This window comes from Larus michahellis, chromosome 1 (genome assembly GCF_964199755.1).
Source record: "Larus michahellis chromosome 1, bLarMic1.1, whole genome shotgun sequence".
NCBI lineage: Eukaryota > Metazoa > Chordata > Aves > Charadriiformes > Laridae > Larus > Larus michahellis.
Genome location: NC_133896.1, coordinates 215823589 through 215851327, shown reverse-complemented (window position 1 = coordinate 215851327; position 27739 = coordinate 215823589). Strand labels below are relative to the sequence as shown.

Sequence of the window (27739 nt, the reverse complement as noted above, 5' to 3'; positions counted from 1 at the left end):
ATAGGCAGATAGCTCGTCTCCCAACGAAGGAGATACAATCTGTTTCTTCCAAAGCAAAGATGTGCAGATATCTTAGAAAGCATATACTTATGGGGAGCTGGACAGTTTGGGCTTTCCAGAAATCCACTTAGACCAGCTAAAAACTTGGCTTTGGGAAGGCTGGAGTTGGCCAGGCCAGTGAGCTGCAGTAAAGAAACCTCAATTTTGTGCCTGGGTGTTGGGTGAATGGCAAGGGGAGAGGTTACCCAGACATAGGAGGAGGTAATCCTTTGGGATCAGCCCTGATTGCTGAGCTTCAGGCTTCCTCCCACATTTCCCTTTGCCTTTGACCTTGAAGGAGGCTGCCCATCTGCTCTTGGGCAGGCAGCTTTGCCTAAAAGAAATCAGTGCATCACGCTCTGATGGGCTGGAAACACAGGCAGTGCTGTGAACCCTGGCTGGTCCCATTCCCAGATTTGGGCAGCAGTGGGGCTGATGGTTGGTTTATTGGCTGAGACCTTCAAGGAGAAGCTGCAGGTGCTGTTTTGCTGCAAAGTGGGGGTTCCTTTCCCTTCTCACATCCACTTCAACTGTGGAGCTCCATCAACCTGAGCCCCAGCGAGAGGCTGAAAGGATGCTCAATGTCTTGCAAACTCTTTCACAGCCTGAGCTGCACTTTACCACCAGTGCAACAGACCAAACTATTGGTGGAGTTCCTAAAGCTAAGGAGAGAATTAAATGTAAAGGTCTGATTTTTACGCTTTGCTGGATTTGTGGAGGCCAGCATAGCATCATAGAATGATTTGGATCGGAAGGGACCTTAAAGACCATCTAGTTGCAACGCCCTGCCTTGGGCAGGGACACCTCCCACCAGACCAGGTTGCTCCAAGCCCTGTCCAACCTGGCCTTGAACCCCTCCAGGGATGGGGCATCCACAGCTTCTCTGGGCAGCCTGGGCCAGGGCCTCACCACCCTCACAGCCAAGAATTTCTTCCTCAGATCTCATCTAAGTCTCCCATCTTTCAGTTTAAAACTCTTCCCCCTCGTCCCATGGCTCCCCTCCCTCATCCAGAGTCCCTCCCCAGCTTTCCTGGAGCCCCTTGAGGGACTGGAAGGGGCTCCAAGGTCTCCCCGAAGCCTTCTCTTCTCCAGGCTGAACCCCCCCAACTCTCTCAGCCCGTCCTCCCAGCAGAGGGGCTCCAGCCCTCCCAGCATCTCCGGGGCCTCCCCTGGCCCCGCTCCAACAGCTCCGTGTCTCTCCTGTGCTGAGGCCCCAGAGCTGGAGGCAGCACTGCAGGGGGGTCTCCCCCGAGCGGAGCAGAGGGGCAGAATCCCCCCTTTTGCCTTGCTGGCCACTCTTCTTACCTGCTGGCCATGCAGATCAGGACTTCGACCATGATTTGTGCTCTCATTATTCATATATAAAATGGATGTGCAGAAGGTCTGAGATGGGGGAAGAAGGGGAAGATCAGAGGCTGGAAGTGCAAGACCCTATGAGGTGTGGAAAGCCCTGGGTTGGGTTTGCATGCGGCTGATGTGCCGTGGCTGGGTGACAGCCTCCCACCGGGTACCCCATGCATCAGGGGGGGACGAACGCGCCGGCCTCAGCCGAGCGGCAGAGCTTGTCGCTGTGTCGGTCAGTAGCTATGGCAACTCGGGCGGAGGATTCCCGGAGAGGGATGTATTGGCAAGCAGCCCGGCGGAGGGAGGACACGGAGAAAAACCGTGTGTTCCCTCCAGGGAGCTGGGATGGGCTTCGGCAGCATCGTCGTGCAGAGAGCCGGGGAGACGCTGTTGTCAAAAGTTGCAGTGCTTTTTCCTCCGTCAGTGGGGTAAAAGCCTCCGGTAGCATTGGACACAGTGCTGCGGCATTGCAGCGGCGTTGGAGCGAAGCTCAGTGCAGGGTGATATAAATGGAGAGGCAATTTCACTGTGTCCCATGGAAATGCTCCCATCGCTCTGGATAACCTGCAGGGCTGGAGGGGTCTGCTGCATTCAGGCAGTCTGATTTCTGACGTGACATAGAACAGGTTATTTCATCCCTCGACTGGCTTGTAGCATCTCAAGAAAGCTAGCCAGCCTTCAGAGGAGGTGCAAAGGTCCATTGCTTGATTTGGCCCCAGAGCACGGGATGAATTGGATGGGTTTTGAGGTCCTCCCCAGCCCTGTTTGCCATGATTCCCCTTCTTCCTTGTTCTGGGTCTGCTAATTAATGTGCGATTCCCTGTCCACAGAGGAAAGGTCAGGTTGGGTGGGGCTCTGAGCAACCTGATCTAGTTGAAGTTGACCTATCTAGTTGACCCAATCTAGTCCCTGCTCATTGAAGGGTAGGTTGGACTAGATGACCTTTAAAGCTCCCTTCCAACCCAAACTATTCTGTGATTCTTTGAAAAAGAGCTTTCTCTTTTACAACCAGTTGTGATTTGTCTCTTTCTGGCCGCTCTGAGGGCTGGAAACCCTCAGAAAACACAGGCACATCTGTTGGCCTTGAGGATGTGTTCCTGGTTGGGCTTCTGCTGGTACCTCTAGTCACGTCTGAAACCTTGGCAGCACTTTTGGACACCTTTTGCAAAGCCTAGCTCCTGGGGTTAAGTGGTTTTGGGAGGCCCTCAGCATCAGTCTAGAGAAAGGGTCTTGCAGGTTGTACAATGTGCACAGCTGGTAGTGAACAGCCGGAAGATGTTTCTTTAAACTTGATGTGTCATTGCTGTGATTTGCAGCCAGGTACATCTGTCCAGCCCTTTATATCTCAATTTTTGGTCTTCCAGTAGCTCTTCAGGCATGTCTGGTAGTCTTTCAGTGGTGACATACACATCACCATCTTTTTCACGCCCTGTTGGGGAGGAGGGATGCTCCCAGAAGTTAACCCCAGGATCTGGAAACCAGGGGTTTGATTAGGTCATGCTGACATTTGAGATTGAAATTGGGTGGGAAGTCAAACTGGATGATGTGTAAAATGGGAAGGGAGTGAGGACATGGTGCTTTCACAGGAGACTTTTGACATGATGCAAAATAGAGGGAGATAGAGCGTGGTATTGTTTTTATGGCATGGAAAAGGGAAGGACGTCTGAAGGTGGTAACGCTGCTGTACAGGCCACTTTCACAGCCTCTTTGCTCTAATGTCATGGGGAGCTATAAGCACTGATCTACATAGAGGGTGTATTTTATTTTAAGGTCTCAAAATCCTTGTGAACAATTCTGATTTAACCTGGTCCCCGTTCTGCATTTCAGCAGACACCATGTTCCAGCCCATATGAGTATTTCTCGGTGCAAGACCAGAGTCTGGTAGTGTCCAGCTTTGGGGCTATGCCCTTGGCATAGAAGCTGCATAGATGTGTTACGCAGAAGGTGAAATATGGGGAACCACCGTGACCCCAATCGCTGTGCACACTCCATCCTTCTGCTGTGTGGCAGATGTGGAGACATCCCTTGGGAAGCTGCAGAGATGCTGCAGATGTGCTCAGAGCTTCTGCAGGGACAAACAAACACACCTCAATGCACCACGGGGCAAAAGAAGAGCTGTGGTGTTGCAACTGCATGGCTTGAAGCACACCCGGGTGATCATATACTCATGAAATATGGTATTGTAGGAAATTAGTATATAATCTTCAGTGTAAAACCATATGGAAGAAAGTATTTATTTACAAAATATATACATAAGTTGATTTTCCCCCTTTCTGTCACAGATTTCATTCATTTGCACTCACCCCATACTCATAGGTACCAAGTTGTCCGTGTTCAGGTGGTCTCACCAGTATCACTGGTGGGCAGCCCGTGGGCTAAGGGACACCAGTTTTTGAGTTCTCATTTCACCTCTTGAGTTTTTTTCAGCTGATGACTACAAACTCATTTTTGGACAGATCTTTTATATCACTTAGGTGTTACTAATCTCAGCATCATCCTCAGTAGCCCATTGATAGGACTCACTAGAGCTCTAGAGACATCTCCCTAGAGCTCGATCCAAATCTCAGTGGAGCCAATGAAAAAAAAACCCTATGCTCAGCTTGGATCATGGATCCATTTCTGCATGAACATCACATTTTCAGCTTGCAACAGTACTCACTTAGGTCCTGCATCACATGGACCAGCATTGCCATTTGGGAGAAGGGCTGAGGTCTGCTCAGTGGAGAGAAGGAGCTGTTTCATCCCTTCTCTAAAGGACACAACCTGCCTTAAATATCCCACAGGCAGTTTAAATTTACAGCACTATTTTGCTCCTGTAGTTGTAACGGATACCTTATTGCAGTTAAGAGATTTTTAAGGGCAGGAAGGGACATTAGGACCATCCCATCTGAGTGGTTGTACAGCACCGTATTTCATCCACGTAGTCTCGTGCCGAGTCCTTCACTTGTGTGTGGCTAAATCATTTTGCATGCTGGAATTGGAATTCAAAGAGATCTTGACATAGTGGAGAAATAGCCTGAAATAAATAAGAAGCCGCTCAGGAGAGGTGAGGGCAGGGTATGACATGGAGGTAGGAATCATCAGTGATACTGGTGCAGACGGAACAGCTGGGACAGGAGCAATTCTGGAGTGAATCACAAATCACATGTCAGTAATGTTATTGCATTGAAAAAAAAAAAAAGAAGAAAATCAAGCAACAAAAGCACTCAAACAAATAAAAAAAAAGGACTTTTTGGCAAGTAATGTACTGAGATGAACGTAGAGTAATTTGACATGTAATTTAGAATCACAGAATCATAGAATTGCCTAGCTTGGAAGGGACCTTTCAGATCATCTAGTCCAACCATCAACCTAACACTGACAAAAACTGTCACTAAACCACATAGTGGTTTGAGATCTAAGCACTATGTCTACCTGTCTTTTAAATCCCTCCAGGGACGGTGCCTCAACCACTTCCCTGGGCAGCCTTGTCCAATGTTTGATAACCCTTTCTGCATAAAAATTTTTCCTAATATCCATCCTAAACCTCCCCTGGCACAACATCAGGCCATTTCCTCTTGTCCTATGGCCTGTTCCTTGGGAGAAGAGCCCGACCCCCACTGGCTACACCCCCCTTTCAGGGAGCTGCAGAGAGCGAGAAGTCTCCCCTCAGCCTCCTTTTCTCCAGGCTGAACACCCCCAGGTCCCTCAGCCGCTCCTCACAAGACTTGTGCTCCAGACCCCTCACCAGCTCCGGTGCCCTTCTCTGGACACGCTCCAGCACCTCAATGGCTTTTTTGTGGTGAGGGGCCCAAATGTGACAACCCAGATGTGACATCCTTCCGCATTAGTAAAGCCTCAGGTGGACTCTTTTATTCAGGTTTTGGCATAGCTATGAACCAGAGAAAGTCCTGAGGACGGCCATTAGAGAGGTCAGGACCATGGAAGGCATGGTCATTGCAGAAAGCTGGAAAATATTGAATGGCTTGGAATAGAGAACAGAGCGCCGCGGAAAAGTGGATAATTGTCTTTGCGTATATGAAATATAACGGTCCACCGGGATGCTCGAACCTGCTGTAGTCACAGTCAGGAGGGGCAAGACTTGGATGTTGAATGTTAAAAATGTACTAAGTGCTTTGCTGGAGCAAGTCCGAGGGATATTGTGCATCTCTGGAGATGCCAGCAGGATATCTCCACAACCCCTCTCTTTGAAACCAGGAAAAATATAAGTCATTACCATTCATTCCCTGCATTGATTTTCTGTCTGCAGTGACCTTGGTGCTGCTCGCTATTCTTTATGCTCCCCAGGGCACAGGTTGGATCAAGCAATTATAGCTTTAATAAAAGATGCCTGGGTGTATGCGTGATGACATTTGATTCATATTATATTGATGGCTTCTGCTGATCATCAGTCGTTACCCCACTGCCTCCTGCCGTGCTCCCAGTCCTTCATCCCATGTTGGGGTCCGGCTGTTGGAGCCTTATCCCATACTGGACTTTGTGTGTCTTTGCGACCAAGACCCAATAACCCATTAGTGGGCTCAGAGCCTGCTAATGTGTGCAGAGCTGGTGATTTGAGGTCAAAAACATCATTGCTCGATGGCAGAGGTTAATATGGGACCACTGACCCTGCTCTGCCCATGTGAAAACCACCACATGGGGAGACCTTGCATGGGCACGAGAGCCGGCTCCATGCGGGCATCGCGGAGATCAATTGGAAAAAAGGCCTATCATTCGGGGCAGGATCAGGATTCGATCCGACAGAGCAGAGGGAGCATCGAGTGCAGCCAAGAGTCGCCTCTTTTAACTGCTTTAGCTTCACTCTCAGCAGAGGAAACCCAAAGTGACAGCTTCAAGGCAATCATATTTCCCCACCCTCCTTCGGGTTGATTTTTCTCTCGGATGGAATGTTAGTTATTTTTTCGTAATGCAATATTTAATTATTACTTAATATAAACATTTTATGAACTGTTACAACGGGTGAATTATTTATGGGAGGGGAAGGAGTGCTCTTTCCGAGACTTTCTGCTCTGTCGGTTGCAATAAATATCAATCTAGGAGCGTGTTTAAAACATGGATGCTCTGCCTGGGGGACAAGAACAGTGCCTTCTTCTCTCATCTCGTCTCTCAATTAAGTACCTGCTTAATACGCTTGTCCCTAGCATGTTCTATTTCTCAATTAAGCTTGGAACAGCTCCAAAAGAAGAAGTATTTGCAGATTGTCTCATTTCCAAATGCATATTATTTATCCAGTGGATACAAATGGCTCAGAGAGGCTGTAAACATTCGCTGTGCACACAAAAGTGCTTAGTAATAACAAATTCTCCTTCCAGTTCTTTGGAGAAGGCTTATAAAAATGGTGCTTTTAATTTTTCGTCCCCAAATTTACTGCCTGTGAGCTTTTTTTTATTTTTTTTGCTTTAGGAAAGGTACTGCAGTGCACACTTGTGTGTGCTGGGGGCTGGGTTTGGGTTTTGGCAGGTAAGTGTGTGATTGCAGATGTTGCAGAAACCATGCAGGGGCAGGGGGATATGTTTTTTACATTTCACAATATCCTTCTTCGGAATCACAGAATCACAGAATGGTTTGGGTTGGAAGGGACCTTAAAGATCATCCAGTTCCAACCCCCTGCCCTGGGCAGGGACACCTCCCACCAGACCAGGTTGCTCCAAGCCCCGTCCAACCTGGCCTTGAACCCCTCCAGGGATGGGGCAGCCACAGCTTCTCTGGGCAACCTGGGCCAGGATCTCACCACCCTCACAGCCAAGAATTTCTTCCTCAGATCTGATCTCAGTCTCCCCTCTTGCAGTGGAAACCCCTTCCCCCTCGTCCCATGGCTCCCCTTCCTCATCCAGAGTCCCTCCTCAGCTTTCCTGGAGCCCCTTGAGGGACTGGAAGGGGCTCCAAGGTCTCCGCGGAGCCTCCTCTTCTCCACGCTGAACCCCCCCGACTCTCAGCCTGTCCTCACAGCAGCCTTATAGGCTTCCAAAACCATGTTGATGCAAGATACTCCCAAAAATGGCAATGGTCTCTGAGTCTCCCAGGTTTCTGGGGTTTTGTCCCAGCCTGTGCATCTCTTCAGGCTTTGTTTTCAGCATGCTGCGTTTCTAAATCCCCTTTGCTGGCACAGGCAGCCATGCACATGCCCTGGGATTTTCTTTCATCTCTTCTTGGTTTTAGCTCCCCAGTGCATGTTACGCACAGGCTCCTTGCGTCTGGCAACAGAAAACCACGTCTCTACTCTGCTTTTTCCTCCAAAGGGAGCAAATCCTACGCTTTGCATGCTGGTTATTGCTGTGTGCCATGCCTCTCGTTTCCAGACACTCTGATTTTAGGGCGCCTTTCAGCTTCACACCTCTCCTTTGGAACAGAGCACCAGCTTTGGCAGCACAGGGCTGTTGTCTCACCCATGTGAATGGTGTGTTTCCCCGATGGTCTCAGTGTGCTCAGAGTGATGCTTTTGATCAAGCGCGGGGAGGGCCTCTGAACGTGATGTAAAGACACAAGCCATTTTGTCTGTGCTTTGCTTTCAGGGCTTTCCACTCCTTACAAACACTGGAGAAGCCAGTTAATTATAAAACAACCTTCTTCCAGAACCTGCTTTCTCACCATTTCCCCTATAAATCTTTCCATCAAGTCCTCCTCATCCTCTTTTATTTCATGACAGCTTTCGTGCAGACAGCGTGGTACCACCAGTGACCAGTAATTGCTTCGTTCAACTTGCATTGGTCCTTGTTTTACCTAATTAGGAGGAGATTTCACAATACAGCCATCTGCTCCAGTGCCTTGTGCTGTCTCTTTCCCAGACTCCCCCGAGACAGCTTTGATGGTCCCAGTATTTACTGATTCAGTACCATGGGACTAATTCAGTTGTTGGGGAGCTGGGCTCATCAGGGCATCCCCATTACATCGTTGTGGATGCACAAGTGATGCTGATGGTTTCCCAAGCTTGCAGAGGAGGAAACTGGGGAAACAGAGAGTGTTTCCTACACTAATTTTCTCGTTTCCTACAATTTATCTACTTTTGTGCCTCCTGCAGGCAGGGATAGCTTCTAAAGAGAGATGGGTGGACTGGAAGTGGCACGGACTTGAGTATTACAGCGTTAAAAGTGATATGCTTTAATGGACCTAATTCTGCTCTCCATGACTCCTGTGCAGCCCTGGTGACTTGTGGTGGTGTGTTTTATGGTTTCCTAGAAAAAAATGCCTGGGCATATTAAGCTTTGTTTCCTCTCCTCTCCTCTCCTCTCCTCTCCTCTCCTCTCCTCTCCTCTCCTCTCCTCTCCTCTCCTCTCCTCTCCTCTCCTCTCCTCTCCTCTCCTCTTCTCTTTTCCCTTCCCTTCCCTTCCCTTCCCTTCCCTTCCCTTCCCTTCCCTTCCCTTCCCTTCCCTTCCCTTCCCTTCCCTTCCCTTCCCTTCCCTTCCCTTCCCTTCCCTTCCCTTCCCTTCCCTTCCCTTCCCTTCCCTTCCCTTCCCTTCCCTTCCCTTCCCTTCCCTTCCCTTCCCTTCCCTTCCCTTCCCTTCCCTTCCCTTCTCCCCCCTTCCCTTCCCTTCTCCCCAAAGCAGCTACCTCCCAGTGCTCCCACACTGTCTCCCTAAATTCTCTGTCCATCAGCTCAGCCCAGTTTAGTCTTTCCGTGGTGCTTTTAAAACTAACCTTCCCCACAGCCCCCAGGGCAATTTCAGTGTAATTTCCCCGTGTTTCTTCGCCAGTAATTCCATATATGTCGTTTAAACTCCGGAGCAGGAGCTCTGCACCTTCCCATCCACAGAACAAATCAAATTTAAATCTAGATTTTGCAGCCCTTGAAATAAGACGGTATCAAGGGTAAAGATGGGGGGCGGGGGGGAAATCCGACTCAGTCCTTCATTTCTTTCCCTTAGCTCAGTAATCCTTTCTTTTAAGATCCTCGCTCAAGCCTCAGCTCTCCTCTTTCATCTACTTAGCTTACACCCAGCTCTATTATGGTTCTTCCAGTTAAAAAAAGAATTACAACCTCTTAATTTCAACTAAAGAAATATTGAGTGGGTACATTGCAGAGAAAGGCGTAAAATGCAAAGCAGGATTCAGCCCTCTCTCTCAAAGCCAGCAACAGGCTAGTCACTTTTGCCTGCTAAAAAAAATACTTTAGATTCATTATATGTATAAAATCTTGTAAAGAAATAGCACGAGTTCAAACACGTACACACACATAGGCACAGCAGAGGCAGGTGATCGGACCAAATGTAGGTTAATCTGGCGTTCGTCCACGTTCTGTGCTGCGTTATTCGAGGCTGTGTGGTTGTCACGCGGCGTATGTCGTGTGCAGCACATCTCCCTATGCCTGACTTCACCTGCGCGTGTTGCACGCTCGGGACACGGGGGAATTGCAGCTCATCAAGCCACAGAGCCGTTTGCTGTGAAATATTTGTCGTGTCGGATCTGGTACCCCAGCTGATGGATTCAAGGGATTTCTGGCGGAGTAATTCTTGGAAAAAAACAGTGGGAAACCGCAAACCTGTGTGTGGGATGCCGCTCGCAGGCATGCCTTGTGGATGGATGATGTATAAAAGGCCATGGACTTGATTTCACTTTCTTTCTTTGAGAATAAGATATTATACATGCAAAGCATGTATATATAAGACATTTGGAGTACATGTTACTTTCTGTATTTTACTTTGTAGACTAAAATAGGATAAAATTGGGTGTCTTTGGAGCCTAAGCATGTGTGTGCTTTGCTTTCACAGGTGATATTTCAGCTTGGAGGCTCTGAGCTGTTGAAGTGTAAGATCACTTAGGAAGTACTTGGTTGTTACTACACTCAGATCATAGAATCATGGAATCACAGAATTGTCGAGGTTGGGAGGGACCTTTCAGATCATTGAGTCCAACCATCAACCCAACGCTGACAAAACCACCACTAACCCATGTCCCTCAGCACCACGTCTGCCCGGCTTTTAGATCCCTCCAGGGATGATGCCTCCACCACCTCCCTGGGCAGCCTGTTCCAATGCTTGATAACCCTTTCCATGTAAAAATTTCTCCTAATATCCATCCTAAACCTCCCCTGGCACAACATCAGGCCATTTCCTCTTGTCCTATGGCCTGTTCCTTGGGAGAAGAGACCAGCCCCCCCTGTCTACACCCTCCTCTCAGGGAGCTGTAGAGAGCGAGAAGGTCTCCCCTCAGTGATGTCACAGATAATAAGAGACCATCCTGGTTACAGCTTGGCTTCTAAGCTGGCCTGCAGGCTCCTCTGTCTTGAAGGCATCTAGGAGACGTACCCATTGGGGTGAGTAGCAACTGAGGCTGCGACCTTGCATCGATACCTCCATCAGCTCTGCAGAGGCTTTGAAGCGGGAAGGGGGGTGCTGGCAGGAGACAATAGGGTTAGACAATGTGTTTGCCCACCATGGGCAGTATGTACAGAAGAAATACATGGTATTCAAGATTTTCTTTGCATTGGGCTTTCAGCAGCATGTTACTGCTTCAGCCCAGTGCAAGGAAAAACTTGAATACCACATATTCTGGCCACTAAATTTGCCATGGGGCTTGGTTTACTGCTCTTCTACTCAGTGGTCAAAGTCCTTGTTCCTCAGTGCCTCCTCCATGAATGTTCATGGGGATCCTGGTCCATGATCTCCCTTTTCCTAGCATTTGCCTTCTTGTCACCTTGGACGTGTAAACCTTTTGAAATAGGGTGGCTGGCTTTTCTATTAAAGCCCACGCCAGAATTGCTTTCATATATTAACTGAACCTCAGACTGTGACTAACTGGTCTCTTCATTTTTCATGTGCACAATTAAGTTCTTAGGAAACATGGTGCCCAATCAGCATAGGAAGGGTATTCAGATGCAGTCGTATAGTAGCGACTACGGTAAGGAGCAAATAATAATGCCCCAAGTCATCAATGCAGTAGCAAAGCAGTAGGTGCTATTTAAATTTCACCATCTTCCTCCTTTACCTCCTTTACTGCTGAATCTATTTCTGCTCCTGTGCCAGGATGAGCAATTACACTGTCATGCAGGCTAGAAATGAAATCAAAGAGCAAAGCTAATTTTGAGCTGCACTGGGAACACAGAAAGAAGGGAAGTAATGAGTCCCTGAAGGGAGCAGAAAAATACAGCTAGTCGAATAACATCGCTGCAACAGAAGAGCTTCTATTTCATGTCAAAGCCATTTCCTGACCTTCCTTCAGAGACACCCATCCTTCTGCATCCGTGATTTGGATGATAATTGAATAAATTCAGACAAAATCTTACCTGTCGTGCCCTGCACTGCCCTTCTCCATTTTTTGCCTCAAGGGCGAACCTTGCGGTTCCTGTGCAGCTGAACTGCAGCATCACTGAAGCATCCCCGGGTTGGAGAAGGGCCAGGATCTGGAGAACAGGAGCTGGTGATGAGCTCAAGCAGCTTCACACCAGAGCTTTCAGGAAAGTCATGGCAGGGAGTTTTTCCCTGGCGGGCTCTGCCCAGCTCTCTGAGGATAAATGGTCTTCATGAAAACCCCCACCACTACAGCACTGTGAATGGAGCAATCTGGACCAGAGCTGTTGTCGGCTGTGCTGGTCAGTGAGATGCACATATATATAGATGAATACATATTAAAGGTGAAGGTGACCTCAACATCTTCCTCCACCCCAGCCAGGAGACACGGGGTTGATGTGAGCTCCGAGCTACGGCACGCAGCCATGGAGATGCTCACCACCACTCGTGTAGGCATTGATCGCCTTCATCTATTGATGCCAGAGCAAAGCCAAGAGGGGGAAGGAGGCGGAGGTGGGGCCAGGTTTAACCACTTCAAAGCTTCCACCTACTTTGAAGGACTTGTGAAGAGAGGTTACGTTTGTTCAGAATCAGCACAGGATGTTAAATATATTCTGCTGACAGCAGTGTTACCGGCATTGACCCAGCCCAGTTCCCTCATCCTGATGTGCACATATCAAATAATGAACGGCGCAGAAAAGGGAGACCAGGAACTTCATGGTGGAGTCCTGCACAGAAGGGTTACATCTAGCTTAATTTGAAAAACTATGGCTCAACCAAAAATGACAAATATTCAGCTTTTTCACTGAAAAAAAAAAATCCTTTACGAAATGTTTGGCCTGAATTGTTTCATTCATATATACATATATATATATATATGAGATATATATATATCTCATCTCCTTGGGCAGCAGCTCTTCATTTCTATAAAAGTCTGGTCTGTCCTTGCCAAAAAAGTGACGCCTTTGGATTCGCTCCCCATCCTGCTGCTGGATCTCTGGGGTGGTCTGATTGTGCTACGAGGATGCAAAATGTAATTGCTTCATTTGACCTAAAAAGCTTCCTTTTCCCCAGCCTTAGCACATCTTGCTGCACCAGATTCCCCTCTTAAAAATCTCATCGCAGGTTCACATATAGCTTTTGCAGCGTGGTTCACCAAGCTCTGATTCAGAAAGTCATTTATGCCCATATTTACATGTAAGGAGCAGCTAAGAGCCGCGCTGCATGTGCTCAAGTGTTTTGCTCAACTGAAATAATGCATTTTTAATTCGTCTCTTGTTTGTGTCTTCAGACACTTGAAACGAGGTGCTGAAAGCATCTCTCCACTGGGAATCCCACCCTTGAGGCCACCAGCTTTGGCGTGGGGATGGGCAGAGGCAGGAGGACTCCAGCTGGGGACAGACCCGGCGTGCGGTGTCGCCACAGACAGCTGCTGGTTTCTCTTCATCCCATCAGATATTTGAATGAGTTCATTGCACTCAGCATGAATTACACTGAAAAATCTTTGGACTTGAAGAAGAGCAGAATTTACAATGCTGTGTTGTCTTTGCAAGGTCTTCCACTTTTCTTCATGTGAAAGTTTCTTCTCAAGGTTCTTTTCTTTCCCCATGTGTTACGGGGTGAGCCTTGTTAATGCATGTGCCTGTACCTTGATAGTAGCCATGTGGTGCACGTTGTCTTGCAAGGGAGTCAGATACATGATGCTCTTTGGCCCAGGAAACTCTCACAGGAGCACTTTGGCTCTCCTTGCGCTGTTCTGGTTTCTGCAGCCCATCCAGATCTGCCTGGGGCGACACATTTCCCAATCCTAAAGATGCTTTTGTTTCAAAGCATTCATGCCATGAGCTGTTTTGTTTGTTTAACCTTGTGGCAAATTTTACAGGCATCTGCCCATTTGGAGGACAAGGGGGATGAGACACTGCTCTTGCTCCAACCAACTAGAGAATAGATGTATAGGCCATTAAATGGGAAGTTAGCAGAGCTTTGACCTGGTCCTGACCCATTTTCCAGGGGTGAACATGACATTTACAGATGGGTTGTTTCTGCAAGGGAGCTCAGAAATGTCAGGCTGTGATCACCCTGGGAGCTCTCCTAGCAGGCTGCATCGGGTGGCTTCCTTGGTGACACCAACATTGAACTCACTGACTTTACAGGCTCGAGCATGTATGAAGAGAGCACAGCAGCTTCTGTGTGGAATGGTCTATGTGTGTCCCTTCCTCAGAAGGACCCACGAGCTTCAAGGGAAATTCAGAGAGGTATAAACTGGCAAATCTCCATGGGGCTGGGATTCACACAAGGAAAGTTCCTGAGGTCTCACTGCCATTGGGTTTAACCTTTCCTTGATTTCTGGTATTTCTGCAGTGGGATCTCCCAGCGTTATCTTCCCCTGAGTCCACGCTTTTCCCTTTGGTGGGTATTTAGCCACCAAAGGGAAATTTAGGAGGGAGGGAGGGCCTTGGGCTGCTGGGCTGTAGAAGATGCTGATGGATATCTTTTATCTGGCTTGGACTCTGCTTTCCCTGTGGCTGTCTGAGCACAGGGACTTGGGCGAATGCTGCAGGCTTAAGAGTGGAGCTAAGGTGGAGGTAGCGCTGGAAGGAAGGAGGTGGTCACGGGGGTGTTGGTGTTAACCCTGAGGTCCACAAACAATTGGACTTTGGGTGTCAAGGGTGCCTAGACGTGCCACCTAGTCTGAGTGTGGGGATTTATCTCACCTTTTCCTATCATACATGGACCTCTCCATTCTGCTCAGTGGCTGGCTATTCCTCATAGACGTGCCACCTAGCCTGAGTGTGGGGATTTATCTCACCTTTTCCTATCATACATGGACCTCTCCATTCTGCTCAGTGGCTGGCTATTCCTCATGGACCGTCCTCAACTCTCCTATTTCTCTCTGCCGAGAGATGAGTAGTGGCAGGGCTGTTACTCTTGGGGTTGCTCTCCCAACTCCTTTGCTCTCTGAGCCCCTTGGCCCTCTGCAGCGTTCACCGTCACCTTCATCCATGTATTTGTGACGTTTTGGACATGACAACAGGTGCAATAATTCTACCTCCTTGGAAGGCCATGCTCCGTGGCCCTCGGGCAATGAAATATCCATGATTTGTGAGCTGCTGACTCAAGCAACTTTTATAAATGGATCACAGCATGGTGCTGCTCTGCCAAATGACTTGACTTCATCCTTTTCGGTACATTAATCATATCTTGCTTATAGCCTGCTTCAGCCAGCGCTAAAGTTACCCTGTTGAAGGCTCAGCACTTTCCTCCTTTTTCCTGACAGTGCTGTACTTGATGGGCCCTAACTAGGGATGCCCACAGATACTGGTCGCCCCCCAGCCTGCTCACACTTACTCCTTTGTGCATTGTCAACGTTTCAAACTTCACATTGTTTTAGTCTTTGTGCGCAATTAGGTATTGGCTTGTCCAGTTTGCTCTGTCTTTGTCTATATATGTGTGTGTTTGCATGTCTTAGAGGTTGATTATGAATGTTTGGGAAAAAATAATCTTCGGCACCAGGAGCTTCATTATACCATTGACAGTCTCAGTGCAGCTTTACAGTAAATTATTGTGTGCAAGATAATAGCATGGGGATTAGAGGATAAAGCTGTCATTAAGCATCCATATAGGAGCTGGAGACAGGGCACTTGGTGCAGCAGACAATGGGTGGGTAGTTCTTGCACTGGCAAATTTGGGATGTCGACAAGACCATGGCAATAGGAGTTGGTTGGAATTGACCTTTTAACCAAAGGGGGCTTGGGGTGGGAGATGGGATGAAATGTCTGAAGCCAGTGTCTTGAGGTACAGGGGACACGTTGTGTTGCAGTAATGTTTCAAGCTGTCAGAAGCAGCAAGGAATCATCCAGGTCCAGGATTTTAGACTTATTTCTCTGGGAGGCAAGAACACGTTTTGCTGTTCGCTACTGCACAAGGGACTTCAGCATGGGGCAGTGTTCCTTTATGGCTGAAAATGTGTTAGGAGCCATGTTTTGGCTCTTGCAGAACAGTAACCATCGATCGGCCTTATCTTTAAAATTAATTGTGTTTGCAGGAGGATCCACAGCCTGTTTATATTGAGTCCAAGTGCAATTTTTCTGTTCGCATTAGAAAAGAGAACAGCTTTAGGATCAAAACATGCTCACGCTCCTCGTATGGGCGGTCCTTTGTGAGCAGAATTTGCTAGTCCAGTGTCTTCTGGCTGATCACAGCCAGGACCAGAGGGTCCTGGAGAGAGATTGGAGGAGATTCCTACAGTGTGGAATAGCTCCTGCTTCCACCCACAGTTTGTAAAGAACAGCTAAATGCTGAAGAGCGGTGTTAATGATTATCTCAAGGATGTGTGGCTGAAATTTCCTTTGGTACCTTTGCATATTCTCAATATCCATCTAAACGGCCATGACTTAATTGAATCTCATTAAATGCTGGACTTCGGTGACCTGGCATTGAGTTCCAGAGTTCGACCAGGCATTATCATTGATTTTGGGTTTCCTACTGTTTCATTTCACTGAACATCTCTTCTCCTGCATTAAGAGGGAAAAGGGAGCTGGATAATATTTGGGAGTAAACGATACTCTATTCCAGAAAGGCAAAATAATTTCAAAATCCCAGACAAATTTGCTACTTAGTTTGGCCAAAATGTATATTTTTTTTTCATTGGTGTTTTGTTTAGAGGAATATTAAGGTGAAATGTGACATTCTGAAATATTCCTTGTGAAGCAGTTTGATGTTTTTCTTCATAAAGGGATTCATAGTCCTTTTGTGTTGTCCTGAATAGAATAAGGAAAAAATGGGATGGAAAAGAATTAAAGAAAGTAAAAAAGAAAGTTAAATTTTAATTTTAGAATGAATTAAACAATTCAGGCCAAACATTTCGTAAAGGATTTTTTTTTTTTTTTCAGTGAAAAAGCTGAATATTTGTCATTTTTGGTTGAGCCATAGTTTTTCAAATTAAGCTAGATGTAACCCTTCTGTGCAGGACTCCACCATGAAGTTCCTGGTCTCCCTTTTCTGCGCCGTTCATTATTTGATATGTGCACATCAGGATGAGGGAACTGGGCTTGGTCAATGCCGGTAACACTGCTGTCAGCAGAATATATTTAACATCCTGTGCTGATTCTGAACAAACGTAACCTCTCTTCACAAGTCCTTCAAAGTAGGTGGAAGCTTTGAAGTGGTTAAACCTGGCCCCACCTCCGCCTCCTTCCCCCTCTTGGCTTTGCTCTGGCATCAATAGATGAAGGCGATCAATGCCTACACGAGTGGTGGTGAGCGTCTCCATGGCTGCGTGCCGTAGCTCGGAGCTCACATCAACCCCGTGTCTCCTGGCTGGGGTGGAGGAAGATGTTGAGGTCACCTTCACCTTTAACAATCCTCAGCCAAGGGGAAAATGCAATTAAAATAAAATAACCAGGGTGGATGAAGCCCTATGCAAGAGCAGTGTGGTATGCGCTGATATATGTAGGGAGCAGCTCTTGGCTTTAATGGATATAGATCAGGCCACCATCTCCCCAGGCTACTGTCATCTTAAAAGAAGATCTGCTGCCTATTAATTTGCAAGACGTCTGCCCCATCCTATGCAGCCCTATGTTCTCATCCGGTCTGTAGATGCCTAAACTTCTTTTATCTGCACTGGGAATTTTTCCTGTTGGACTTGGCTTGCAAAAGGTCATCTGATGCCTCATATACTCCTTTTTGTTAAGTTTCATTTTGATTTCCATTTCAGGTCAGCGCCGGGTTCCCGACTGATTCTAATTATCCTTTGTAAGGCTGGGACCAGAGCTCGGCAGAAAATTAGGAGATGTGTAATTCGCTGCTATTTCAGTTCAGTCCCCTCCTTTTCTTGCCAAGATAGCAGTTCTTAAAATCTTCCTCAGCAAAATTAAGAGCAATGAAAATCCCTTAGAGAAGAATTACAGCTGGACTAAGCTGTGCCTGTTGGAAATATCCATGTTGGTGCTGGTCCCTGCTCGTGACTCGTCATTGCACCGTGAGTAAAGGTTTTTGGTCAGGTTTTAGGTGAGCTTTGAGGATGAGATCTTTTAGGATGGGGTCTCGCACGCTCCTGAAATACTTTCAGAGCTCATTTTGCATGAAGCCAAGGGGAAAATGCAATTAAAGCATTTTGGTGCTCCAGATGCCACTGTGACTGGCTGATCTCAAAACAGGGAGAAATAACATTTTCAGGGCTCATTTCGGACTGTAGCTGGAATTTGTAACTTTTGGGCACCTTCCCCACAAATTGGCCTTGGGATGGTAAACAGTAATGAAGGAGGTTTCAGAACTGCAGGGGCTTTCCTCAAGCCAGGGTTAGTTTTAGTGTTCCAGGAGCAACTGATAGAATACCTTAGAGACCAGATATTTTTACTAGTCCTAGAACAGCAAAAAAAGATCAGGTCTTAAAGCTGCTGCTTTTCCTCTTGCTTCTTTGCTGCATATAAGGGGTATATAAATTCATAAAGCAGCGTCTCTGAGGAACATAAATATCCTGGAGCATCAGGCCAGTTCCAGATGGCCCAGTGTGACTGCCCTAAGTGCCGTGCCATGCACTGTTTGGACAACACGAGCTCCTGGTGACATAGGACTGTATCGGACAGACATTTTATGGAGAGTCACCAGACGTAGGAGATTTAGGTCACCTTCCTGAGATGTCGTCCCATCCTTACGTTCAACAGAGACACAGACCCCAAGCAGGGCACCTGCCTCCTCCTTCATACTTTGAATTAGCAAATTCGATGTGCCTGGCACTCAAATGTGGTGATCCGGGCTGTGAAGTTGCTAGCACACTCCTGCCTACATTTTTTTCCAAGTGCTTTTCCAAGCAATTGTTGGGCTGGGTTCAGGAGCTGGCATATTCCAAGGGCAGTTCCCAAGGGGCTGTTTTCCCTCACACATCTGTGATGGAGATGGAGAGGATTAGGAATTAGTACTTTTGTACTAATTAGCCGTGGTAAGCCAAGTGTCTGGGCACTGACGCAACCAGCACAGAATAGCCTGTGTCTATTCTAGTAACGCTTTTGTACAGTTTGTGTGTCGCTTGAATATCAAAAATAGGCACTGAGATCAGCTTGCTGCACCAGACGTAGCTGTAGTAAGTGGTCTGAGTTTCTCTCCTCCTTCCACAGCCTCTGAAAGCTTTGAACAGCAGAAATGCAGAACTGGGCATGCTGGGTGCTTGAGTGTGGTCACAGCAGGGAGTATCTGGTCCTTCCCAGGTATGGTAGGACTCCATAAAGACATGGCCCATGCTCTCTCACATGCTTGAAGGGACCAGCTCTAGTGTAATAGTTGCTGCTGTGAAATGATGCACATTTGCCTGGAAAGGATTCCGAATAAAATCATAAAATGGTTTGGGTTGGAAGGGACCTTTAAAGATCACCTAGTCCAACCCCCCCTTGCCATGAGCAGGGTCATCTTCAGCTAGATCACGTTGCTCAGAGCCCCGTCTAACCTGACTTTGAATGTTTACAGGGATGGGGCATCTCCCACCTCTCTGGGCAATCTGTTATTTCTAGATGTGTGCCAAATCTGTGTGACATACCTGGTATTTACAAATTCCTTGTCAACACTGTAAAATATTTCAAGATCAATAGCCTCCTCTTCTCCGCTTCCAGAGAAAATCGTGGCTGAGCTGTTTCAGAGCTGGTGGACGTGGTGCATCAGCATGCAGCCCCCTAAGAATGGCTATTGGCCTATCCTTTGCCTGCAAAGCCAGGTGGGTGCAGGGTAGTCAAGAGTCCTGTCACCAAGTACAGAGGAGCTGAGTGCTCACAGAGTTTACACCCGCATTAAGACCAGCAGAGCAAGGATGGAGAAGAGCAGAGGAACTCATGCTCATTTTTAACAGTCAGGTGGGATTGGTTGTTGCTCTGTTGCATGATCTCTTGCTTTGGCATTTCAGCAGCCAGCCCATGGGAGTGCAGAAATGCATTCCCTGCCAGCCCACTGGTAGCATGAGGCTTTTCTCTGCCTTTTCCCCACCTCCTGTGTCTGCCTTGTCTGCAGAGATCACAGGCTTTTCAGGGAGCAGCCCGACTCTTTCTGCTTGTTTGCATAATGCAGTGCATAATGAGGTTGCTGGGTACTATGGTAACAAATACGGTCACACTGCTTCAAAGCTCACCTCCACATAAACCAGTATTTTATGAGCGGCAGAATGAATAATTCCTGGTTTGTGCTCTGTCTTTACAGTCCAGCCCCTACGTGGATGGTACCACAGCCTCCATCCTTTGTCTCTCGTTCTGTAGATGCGAACTATGCTTAGCTTTGCTGATTGACCTCGTGGTCCTTGTGGGTTGGTTGGCTGGCTGGCCTTACAATAAGTAAGAAAATGAACTTTACCTGGCTTTCCCTCAGTTGAAGAACACCATTTAGATGTTTCTCCTGAGCGCACTCACTGATTTTGAGGAAACATGTTGTAATTTTCACTTCTGAGATTTCTACCTCTGCCACAAATATGATAGAACATAGCTAACGGGTTCAGGAGTTGCTAGAGAGGGATCTGAGTGATAGCCATGGACAGAGAGAATTAGTGCGTGATTTTTTTTTCCTTTGGAAAGTGGTTAAAAGCACAGAGTCTACTGATGGAACAAAAGTGACCCCTAGGCTTTTGAGGAGCTTAGGATGAACTTTGAGTTTGTCAGTAATGTCTTCACACCTTTAATCCAGTTCTTTAAAGATGTTTCCTCCCCCTTTCTCTCAACTCTTCATGCAGAAGGGATATTTTAGCAACGGACTGCAGAGAAATATCTGTGGACAAATGGGTGACATTTACTGAAGAGGAAAGAAGGGGACACAGATAAGCTCATTCATGTATTACTCATTAACTGCAATAGTTTCATGAAGAATAGCGTCCTTCAAACAGGCAGTATCGCTGGGCCTTTGGCAGTATTGCCCAAGCCCAAGAAGGGCTGAATAGTAAAAGAGGGAGTGGGAAATGAAGAAATACATGGAAAATAAAAAGTAGATGTAGTTAGACTCAACACTAAGAAAGTATGGAGAGTTGGAGATGGGATTTGGCTCATAGACTAAGATACCTACATCTAGGGGTGTATGTGTGAGTGTATTCACGTGTGCGAGATGTTTGTATTCCCATCAGTGGAGATCTAGTCCGTTAACACAGCCCAAAGAAGCATTCAGCTCATCCTAAAGCAGTCACCCATCTTTGGCATAGGGAAGAGCTCTCCGAGCTCCACTGACTGTGTTGGCCAGTCCTCTTTGGCTACCACAAGGAGACTCACCCTTGCAGATATGGTGAGACCTTAACATAGGTGTGTTAGGAGGAGAAACACACTTGGGACACTGTTGCAACTGGAGTTATCTTGGAAGAGAAAGATTTTTTCCATCTTTGCAGAGGGATTATGTGAATGGAAAATGTAGTACTGGGTGGGCAGGGAGCTGCACTGGTCCTGCAGGTGAAGGGACCATTTATTACTGGGCCCTGAGGACAATAAGTGAACTTCTGCAGCCTAGCCTCCCTGTCTAAGCAGGTCCTCTGATGACTGATGAAGTGTGCATGTCCATACCAAAGCTTTCCTGAGCCTCTGGACCCAGCCCAACTGCTTATCTTCATAAAAGTAAAAGCTGAATATCTCCATGACCATTTGTGAAATTTGGTTGAAGCTGATTAAGATGGTCAAAGCTATTATGGGAAGGGATTGGCTGGTAGTACCCTCACACAGGGTTTATTTCCCTAATAAACCAGGCTGAGAATGAATAACACAACTCAAAGGTGGTTGAGTGGAACAGGGCAGGAGGGACAGGGTCCACAACTTAGTGGTCCCGTTGCCTCAGAAGTCCCGAAATTAAGACAAGGGCTTTGATTTCCAAGGAAAATTCACGCCTTCACAGAGGGCTTGTATCACCACCACTAAGATAGCTCCTGGCTTGCATTGGAGTATTAAGGATCTAAACACTGCCTGGGACTATGTCTGAGCATGACCCATCTAAGGTAGCAACACACTTGGGGTTTTCTCAGATGGATGGCAATTTTTAGAAAAAAAAAATGAAATGTTTTGCTTCAAAATTAGAAACATGTTGGCACTCTGTTGGGAAGAACTAAAACATGGATGAAAAGGAGGCTGTGGATGGGAACCAGAATTTGTCCAGCAGATTATAAAAACGTTTGAAATGTGTTTGTTTTTTCTCCCAAAACTCACAGCTGTGTCCAAAAGAAATGAAAGATGGTGTTATTTTTCCAATAACTAGGGAATTCACCATCAGCTAATAAAGAGAAGCCGTAGCTCACAATACCTGATAAACCGTGCCATTTCCTGCTCTGCTTGAGTTTACGTCTAAGGCAGCTTTATCTTAAAGTATTCCTTTATGGAATTAACAAAAGCTGTTGTGCATCATTTTGTGCAATATAGGCAAAATGATACAATTCACTACTTATAGGCATGGGAAAGGGGTGGCTGTAGAACATCTTGTCTCTTTACATTTCTTAATCACCCAGATAGCTTGCCTGCGGGGAATTTTGCCGAGAAGTGTGTCACATGTTGAGTTGCAGAACATGAATTTTGATGTTCCTTCCTAAGTATTCTTTTCCACCATAATTGTGAGAGTCAGGAATTGTTTGCGGGTAGCCTCAGCGCAGAGGTGAAACTACAGAGATAAAAAAGCATCTGTCTTTTCAAAAAAAGGATCACTGTCACATCTTAGGCCAGCTTTTCAGAGGGCACCCGACCATTGTCACCCAAGTAGCAAGTTGACTGGTGCCCAGGACTGCCTGATTTTAATAGACCAAATTTCATTTGAAGGTCTCCTAATGTGTCAATGGGTTTTAGATGAGGTCAAAAATAAGTTGTTGGGAGTCAGTTTTTTTGTAAACCTGACTGGATGGAGGTAAAAGCCTTTCCAAGTAGACCTTGCTGAGCAATGAGGGATTTCATTCCCATATTACCACTACTCCTGTTGGTTTAATTCCTTAACTCCTTTCTTTTTTGATCTTCAGAAATGAGTTCAGACCCTGGGTAGATGTCAAGCCTGTGAAAGCTATAAAGGCGAAGTCCCAGTACAAGCCGCCAGAGGAGAAAATGATCCACGAAACCAGTTACAGCGCTCAATTCAAGGGGGAAACCAGTAAGCCTGCTCCATCTGATAACAAATTCCTGGAGCGCAGAAGGATACGCACTCTCTACAGCGAGCCCTACAAAGAACCGCCAAAGGTGAGAAACACAGCAGAAGGGACCCAGGGCCATCCATTGCTCCTGGTGGGACATGTGCAACACAGTAAGGCTGGGATGAATACTGCCTGCTGTCGTTCACCTTATGTGGCATCTTCATTTCCAACCAGCGGGTGCATCTAGGGATCCACCTTGGAGATGGTGGTGGATGAAAAACTGAATATGAGTTGGCAATGTGTGCTCGCAGCCCAGAAAACCAATGGTATGCTGGGCTGCATCAAAAGAAATATGGCCAGCAGGTCGAGGGAGGTGATTCTGCCCCTTTCCTCTGCTCAAGTGTAGACCCCATTTAGAGCACTGCATCCAGTTCTGGGGCTTCCAACATAAGAAGGACATGGACCTGTTAGAGAGGCTCCAGAGGAAGCCAGAGAGATGCTGGGAGGGCTGGAGCCCCTCTGCTGGGAGGACGGGCTGAGAGAGTTGGGGGGGTTCAGCCTGGAGAAGAGAAGGCCCCGGGGAGACCTTCCAGCCCCTTCCAGTCCCTCAAGGGGCTCCAAGAAAGCTGGGGAGGGACTCTGGATGAGGGAGGGGAGCCATAGGATGAGGGGGAAGGGTTTTCCACTGCAAGAGGGGAGATTGAGATGAGATATTAGGAAGAAATTAGAAATTAGGAAGAAATTCTTGGCTGTGAGGGCAGTGAGCCCCTGGCCCAGGTTGCCCAGAGAAGCTGTGGCTGCCCCATCCCTGGAAGTGTTGAAGGCCAGGTTGGATGAGGCTTTGAGCAACCTGGTCTGGTGGGAGGTGTCCCTGCCCAGGGCAGGGGGGGTTTGGAACTGGATGATCTTTAAGGTCCCTTCCAACCCAAACCATCCTATGATTCTATGGGCTCTAGTACATGTTGCTGCACTTCGGAGACTAGTGCATCAAACTGTAAAGAAGTGATGATAGGACCCAGACGAAGAGGATTTTGCACTGTCATTTCCCAGGTGATTATCTAGACAGCTTTTTCTTTCTCCCTCCAAAGCTATAGGCACCCCACATTACACTTTGTCCCAGGAACAACATGGTAAGAGCCAGATCTTCATCTGCAATTAATTCAGGGCGCTCCACACATTTTTACAGCAAGCACTTTTGGCTTTGATCAGATGGAGGACATGTGTCGAGAAGGGCTTGTGTTGAAATGTGTTTCAAACTTTTCTTCTAGGAGCAGCAGAGGATCCTCATTAAATGGAGTCAGTCTGTGCAGTTTTAAACCCAGGACCGTTAGTCCTTCCCGGTGTTCATAGGTGCTTAGATTTGTCAGGTCTCAGAGGGATGGCAGGGCCAGCATGGAGGAGCTGAAGGCTCCTATTCCTCCTTAATTTTGAAGCTGTCCTCCCTATTTTGTCCCTATTTGGGGGGCTGAAGAAATAGGTGGATGCGAGACACTGTAATGGCCTTTGCTTGGATGCCGGTCGGGGTCCTGTGCCCCAGCTATCCCCAATTGATTTTACTGTGTTGTAGTGATCTGTTAGGGAAGAGCAAACTGAGGAGTCATGCCCCGAGAGAAAGATGGGGATTTAAACCAGCCTTTTTTGTCCCGAGCATTGTTCTTCTGCTTCAAATCCAGAGAGACATAATCCCCTGTAGGCTTGCAAAGCCCCTCCTGAAGCCAGAGAATGATGGAAGAATTGATAAAATGATCGATAATATTCATTCTACTCTTTACCCTACTGTGTCCTCATCTGGATGCAATGGGCTCTGCTGGCTTCCGGGGTACTGTGACTTCAGGGCATCAACACCATGAAAGGAATTGGCCATTTGCAACTCAGCACGCGCCCAGCTGCTCCTCTCCCTTTGTGGCAGGGCATAGCTGGGTAGATAAGTAACATTCATGCTATTTCTGATCTAAATCCTGTTTTCCACCTGTCCTTGTGTCTCTCTTTCTCTCTCTCTCCATCTCTGTGTTGTCGTTTTCCATGTCGCCCTCCATGCAGGTGGAAAAGCCTAGCGTAAAGCCTTCCAAACCAAAAAAGACCACAACAAGCCATAAACCTCTGAAAAAGGCCAAAGACAAGCAGATTGCATCTGGCCGGGCTGCCAAGAAAAAGAGCGCCGAGACCTCCAACACAGCAAAGCCAGAGGACAAGGAGAAAAGTAAAGAGATGAACAATAAACTGGCTGAGGCAAAAGAGTAAATGTCACTGCACTTTCCTTTCTTTCTCGTTTTTTTCCCTTCCTTTTCTTTCTTTCTTTCTTTCCGTTTTTTTTTTTTTCCCTTTGATTAAATAAAGGCCACAAAATTAATTAGAGGCTTCTAATCTGCTTTTTGTTCTGATTGTATTAGAAGCTTTTCTGTTTTATTTCCAAGGAGGATTAGGGAATCCTTGTCTCTGAGGTCAGGTTGTTCTGCTTTGCCTGCACAACACGGCTCTGCACAGAGTGAGGGACGTGGGAATGCACAAGCAGGGGCGTAGGAGATGAAGGTGATGGATCAACCGTGATTGCATCCAGCAGCCTGTCCCTTTCCTCAGGCTTGGTCCTTCAACACTTTGACGGCGTGGAAGTGCCATTGAGCCGTGGAGGGGCTGTGCTCTCATCCCATGAGGCCCTTTTGCGGTTGGCCATTGTTTGGTCATCTCCCACTGGTGTCAGCAGGTGAAAGGGTTTGGAGGCAGAGAGGATCAGAGGTTCATTCATAGTGCCATGGATCTGCCATAAGTCTGCTAGAATCAGTGGTGTGGCCAAGAGTGATTTCCCCTGGTGACATCGGTGGGACTTTTGCTCCAAGAAGCAACAGGGAAGGAGATCCCGTGCAAATGAAGGGCCAGATCTTTCCCCTAGGCAGCTTCACCCATCAACACCATTCAAAAGACTTGATTTTTGTTTAGAAAAAGGAGTGAGGGAAGGCGCAGAGAGCAGTAAAGACTTCCCAGGCATGTGGCAGGTCTGACTAGGTTATCGGCAGGCTGTTCTTCCCTATTGTTTCCCCTAGATTATGGATCTTTTTAGTTATTCCTGCTTTGTTTTGAATCTTGGTCTGCATTCTTCACTTCTGGGGTGCCAGTAGACAGAGCTAGATTTCTGAAAGAGGTTCGGTTTGCAGATGTGACCTTCCAAGGGGTAGAGAGAAACGTGTCACCAAGGTTGGCTAGAGCTATCAGCCCCCGTTGTTTTGACTTTACCAGCAGTTGAAGTTCATGTTGACTCATAAGTATCCTAAGAGGACCACAAACCACTTGCTGAGATCCCTAAAGGCAAGATCTCAGGGTTTCAATCATATTTACTGTGCTCTTACTCTAGGAAATCCCCATGCCCAGCAAGACCAGTTTGGAAGCTGTAAACACAGCTGGACCATTTGTCAGCGAGTATGAACTGGCCCAACAAACTGGCATCGCACACCCCAAAATTTGGGTCATTGAGCTCCCATGGGAGCTGGGAGAGGTATGGTCCCAATCCAAATTTACGTGCCTAACTCCTGGATCGGGTCCTAAGTACGTAAGGATTAAGCTTGATCCCACCAAACTGAGCGGTTAAACTCTGCTGTAGCAGAGTAGCTGCAAGTCAAGATTCTTTATTTTTGCAGCTCAGCATTTCTATCCTGATACACAGTCCAGCTTGAAACTTCCAGAGAACAGACAATTGGGAAGAACAAAGACTGAGATGGGAAGTAGGGTAGGGAGGTGGTGTAAGAGGAGACTATCAGAACTGTGTTGCTGTAGAGGTGTTTGAGTGAGGAAAGTCTTGCTGCTAGGATATTTTAGAGAAGTGAAACTATCTCACAGAAAAAGAAATGGGCCGGGAGGGTGAGGAGTCCCGCTTTTTGCGGTCTCACCCCATTAGAATTGGGTCTTTTGGAAACATAAATGAGTGGTGGGCTACGAGGCTGAGAGAATGTTTCCAAAGAGGAGGAAAGCTCTGTGGTATACAGATAGTGACATTTGCTGGCCTTAGTAATGAATAAATGCCAAGTTCAGTGTATTGTGTGATGTGTCCTGTTTGCCTTGCGCTAACAGCCTAAAGCTTTGAGTATAAGTAAGTGTAGTGTTCTGAATTCAGTGGTGTATTTCCAAGCTTAGCTGTGTTAGAACTGTGTGCTATGAGCTAGTCAGGTTGTGTATGTGGAAAATATATATTCATATATAGAAATATATATATCTAAACCTCCGACGTTTAGGAGGAAACCAGGGAAATCCTCCAGGAAGTAAAACTGTGGAAATCTTTGCGAATGTAGTGCATTCTTGATGTGCATGCTCCATGGAGACGCTGACCTGTCCATATTGACCATTGCTTTTCTGAGTGCTCAGAAGCCCCTGCAGCACCGCTCGAGTGCAAAGCTCAGCTCTGTCTCCAGAGCAGCTCGGCGAAAGGCTTGCATTGAGCTGGTAGAGAGGAGTGCCGCTCACAGCTCTTCCCACCCCGTCGCACAAGGGACAACTGGCCAGAGAAGCCTGAGCTTCCAAGACTTGGTGTGATTCCTTGGCATTTAGATGCTTCATCCATCTTCACACTCCTCAGTAACGTCCTTTCCTATCGCAGGATATAGCAACAGCGTGAAGATGACGTGTCACAGCAGGCAGAACATGTCAGGAAGGCATGTAGACAGTTACCAATAACCCTGAACACACCGATCTCAAGGTGCATAAGGAAAGACCATACCAAATGATTCTCCCAATCATTTTTTTGGCCCAAAGCTTCAAATTCAAAGAAACAGCACACTTGCCACCATTTCCCCTTGAATTCAATGGGAATTTCACCCTTGATTTCAAGGGTAACCAAATTTTTCCCAAGGAACACCATTAAGATGCTCAAACCACCTAATCCAAGCATCTCCATGACTCTGGATTGACTGCTCATCACCTAGGGCTTCAGGGTTGCTTCTTCTCAATGAAGAGCATCCATCATGGTGTTTGAATGAAACATGCCCAGTGAATGGTCAGAATTTGGCCTTGTGTTTCCTTAGTACATGAAGTTTTTGGTGGCATCTAACTACAAAGCTAGATATGAAGTGCTAGCCAGTGATCTAAATTCCCTTTTTAG

At 47.1% G+C, this 27739-nt stretch overlaps 1 protein-coding gene across 1 annotated transcript in view; it reads left to right on the top strand.

The window, feature by feature from the left end:
- The window catches only part of MAP6 (microtubule associated protein 6), a 49358-nt gene that overhangs the window by 11450 nt on the left and 10169 nt on the right, over positions 1-27739 (top strand). The window contains exons 2-3 of the mRNA XM_074572299.1: positions 22549-22762; positions 24697-24893. Coding sequence (XP_074428400.1) covers positions 22549-22762; positions 24697-24893 — 411 coding nt within the window. The remainder of the gene's footprint in view (positions 1-22548; positions 22763-24696; positions 24894-27739) is intronic.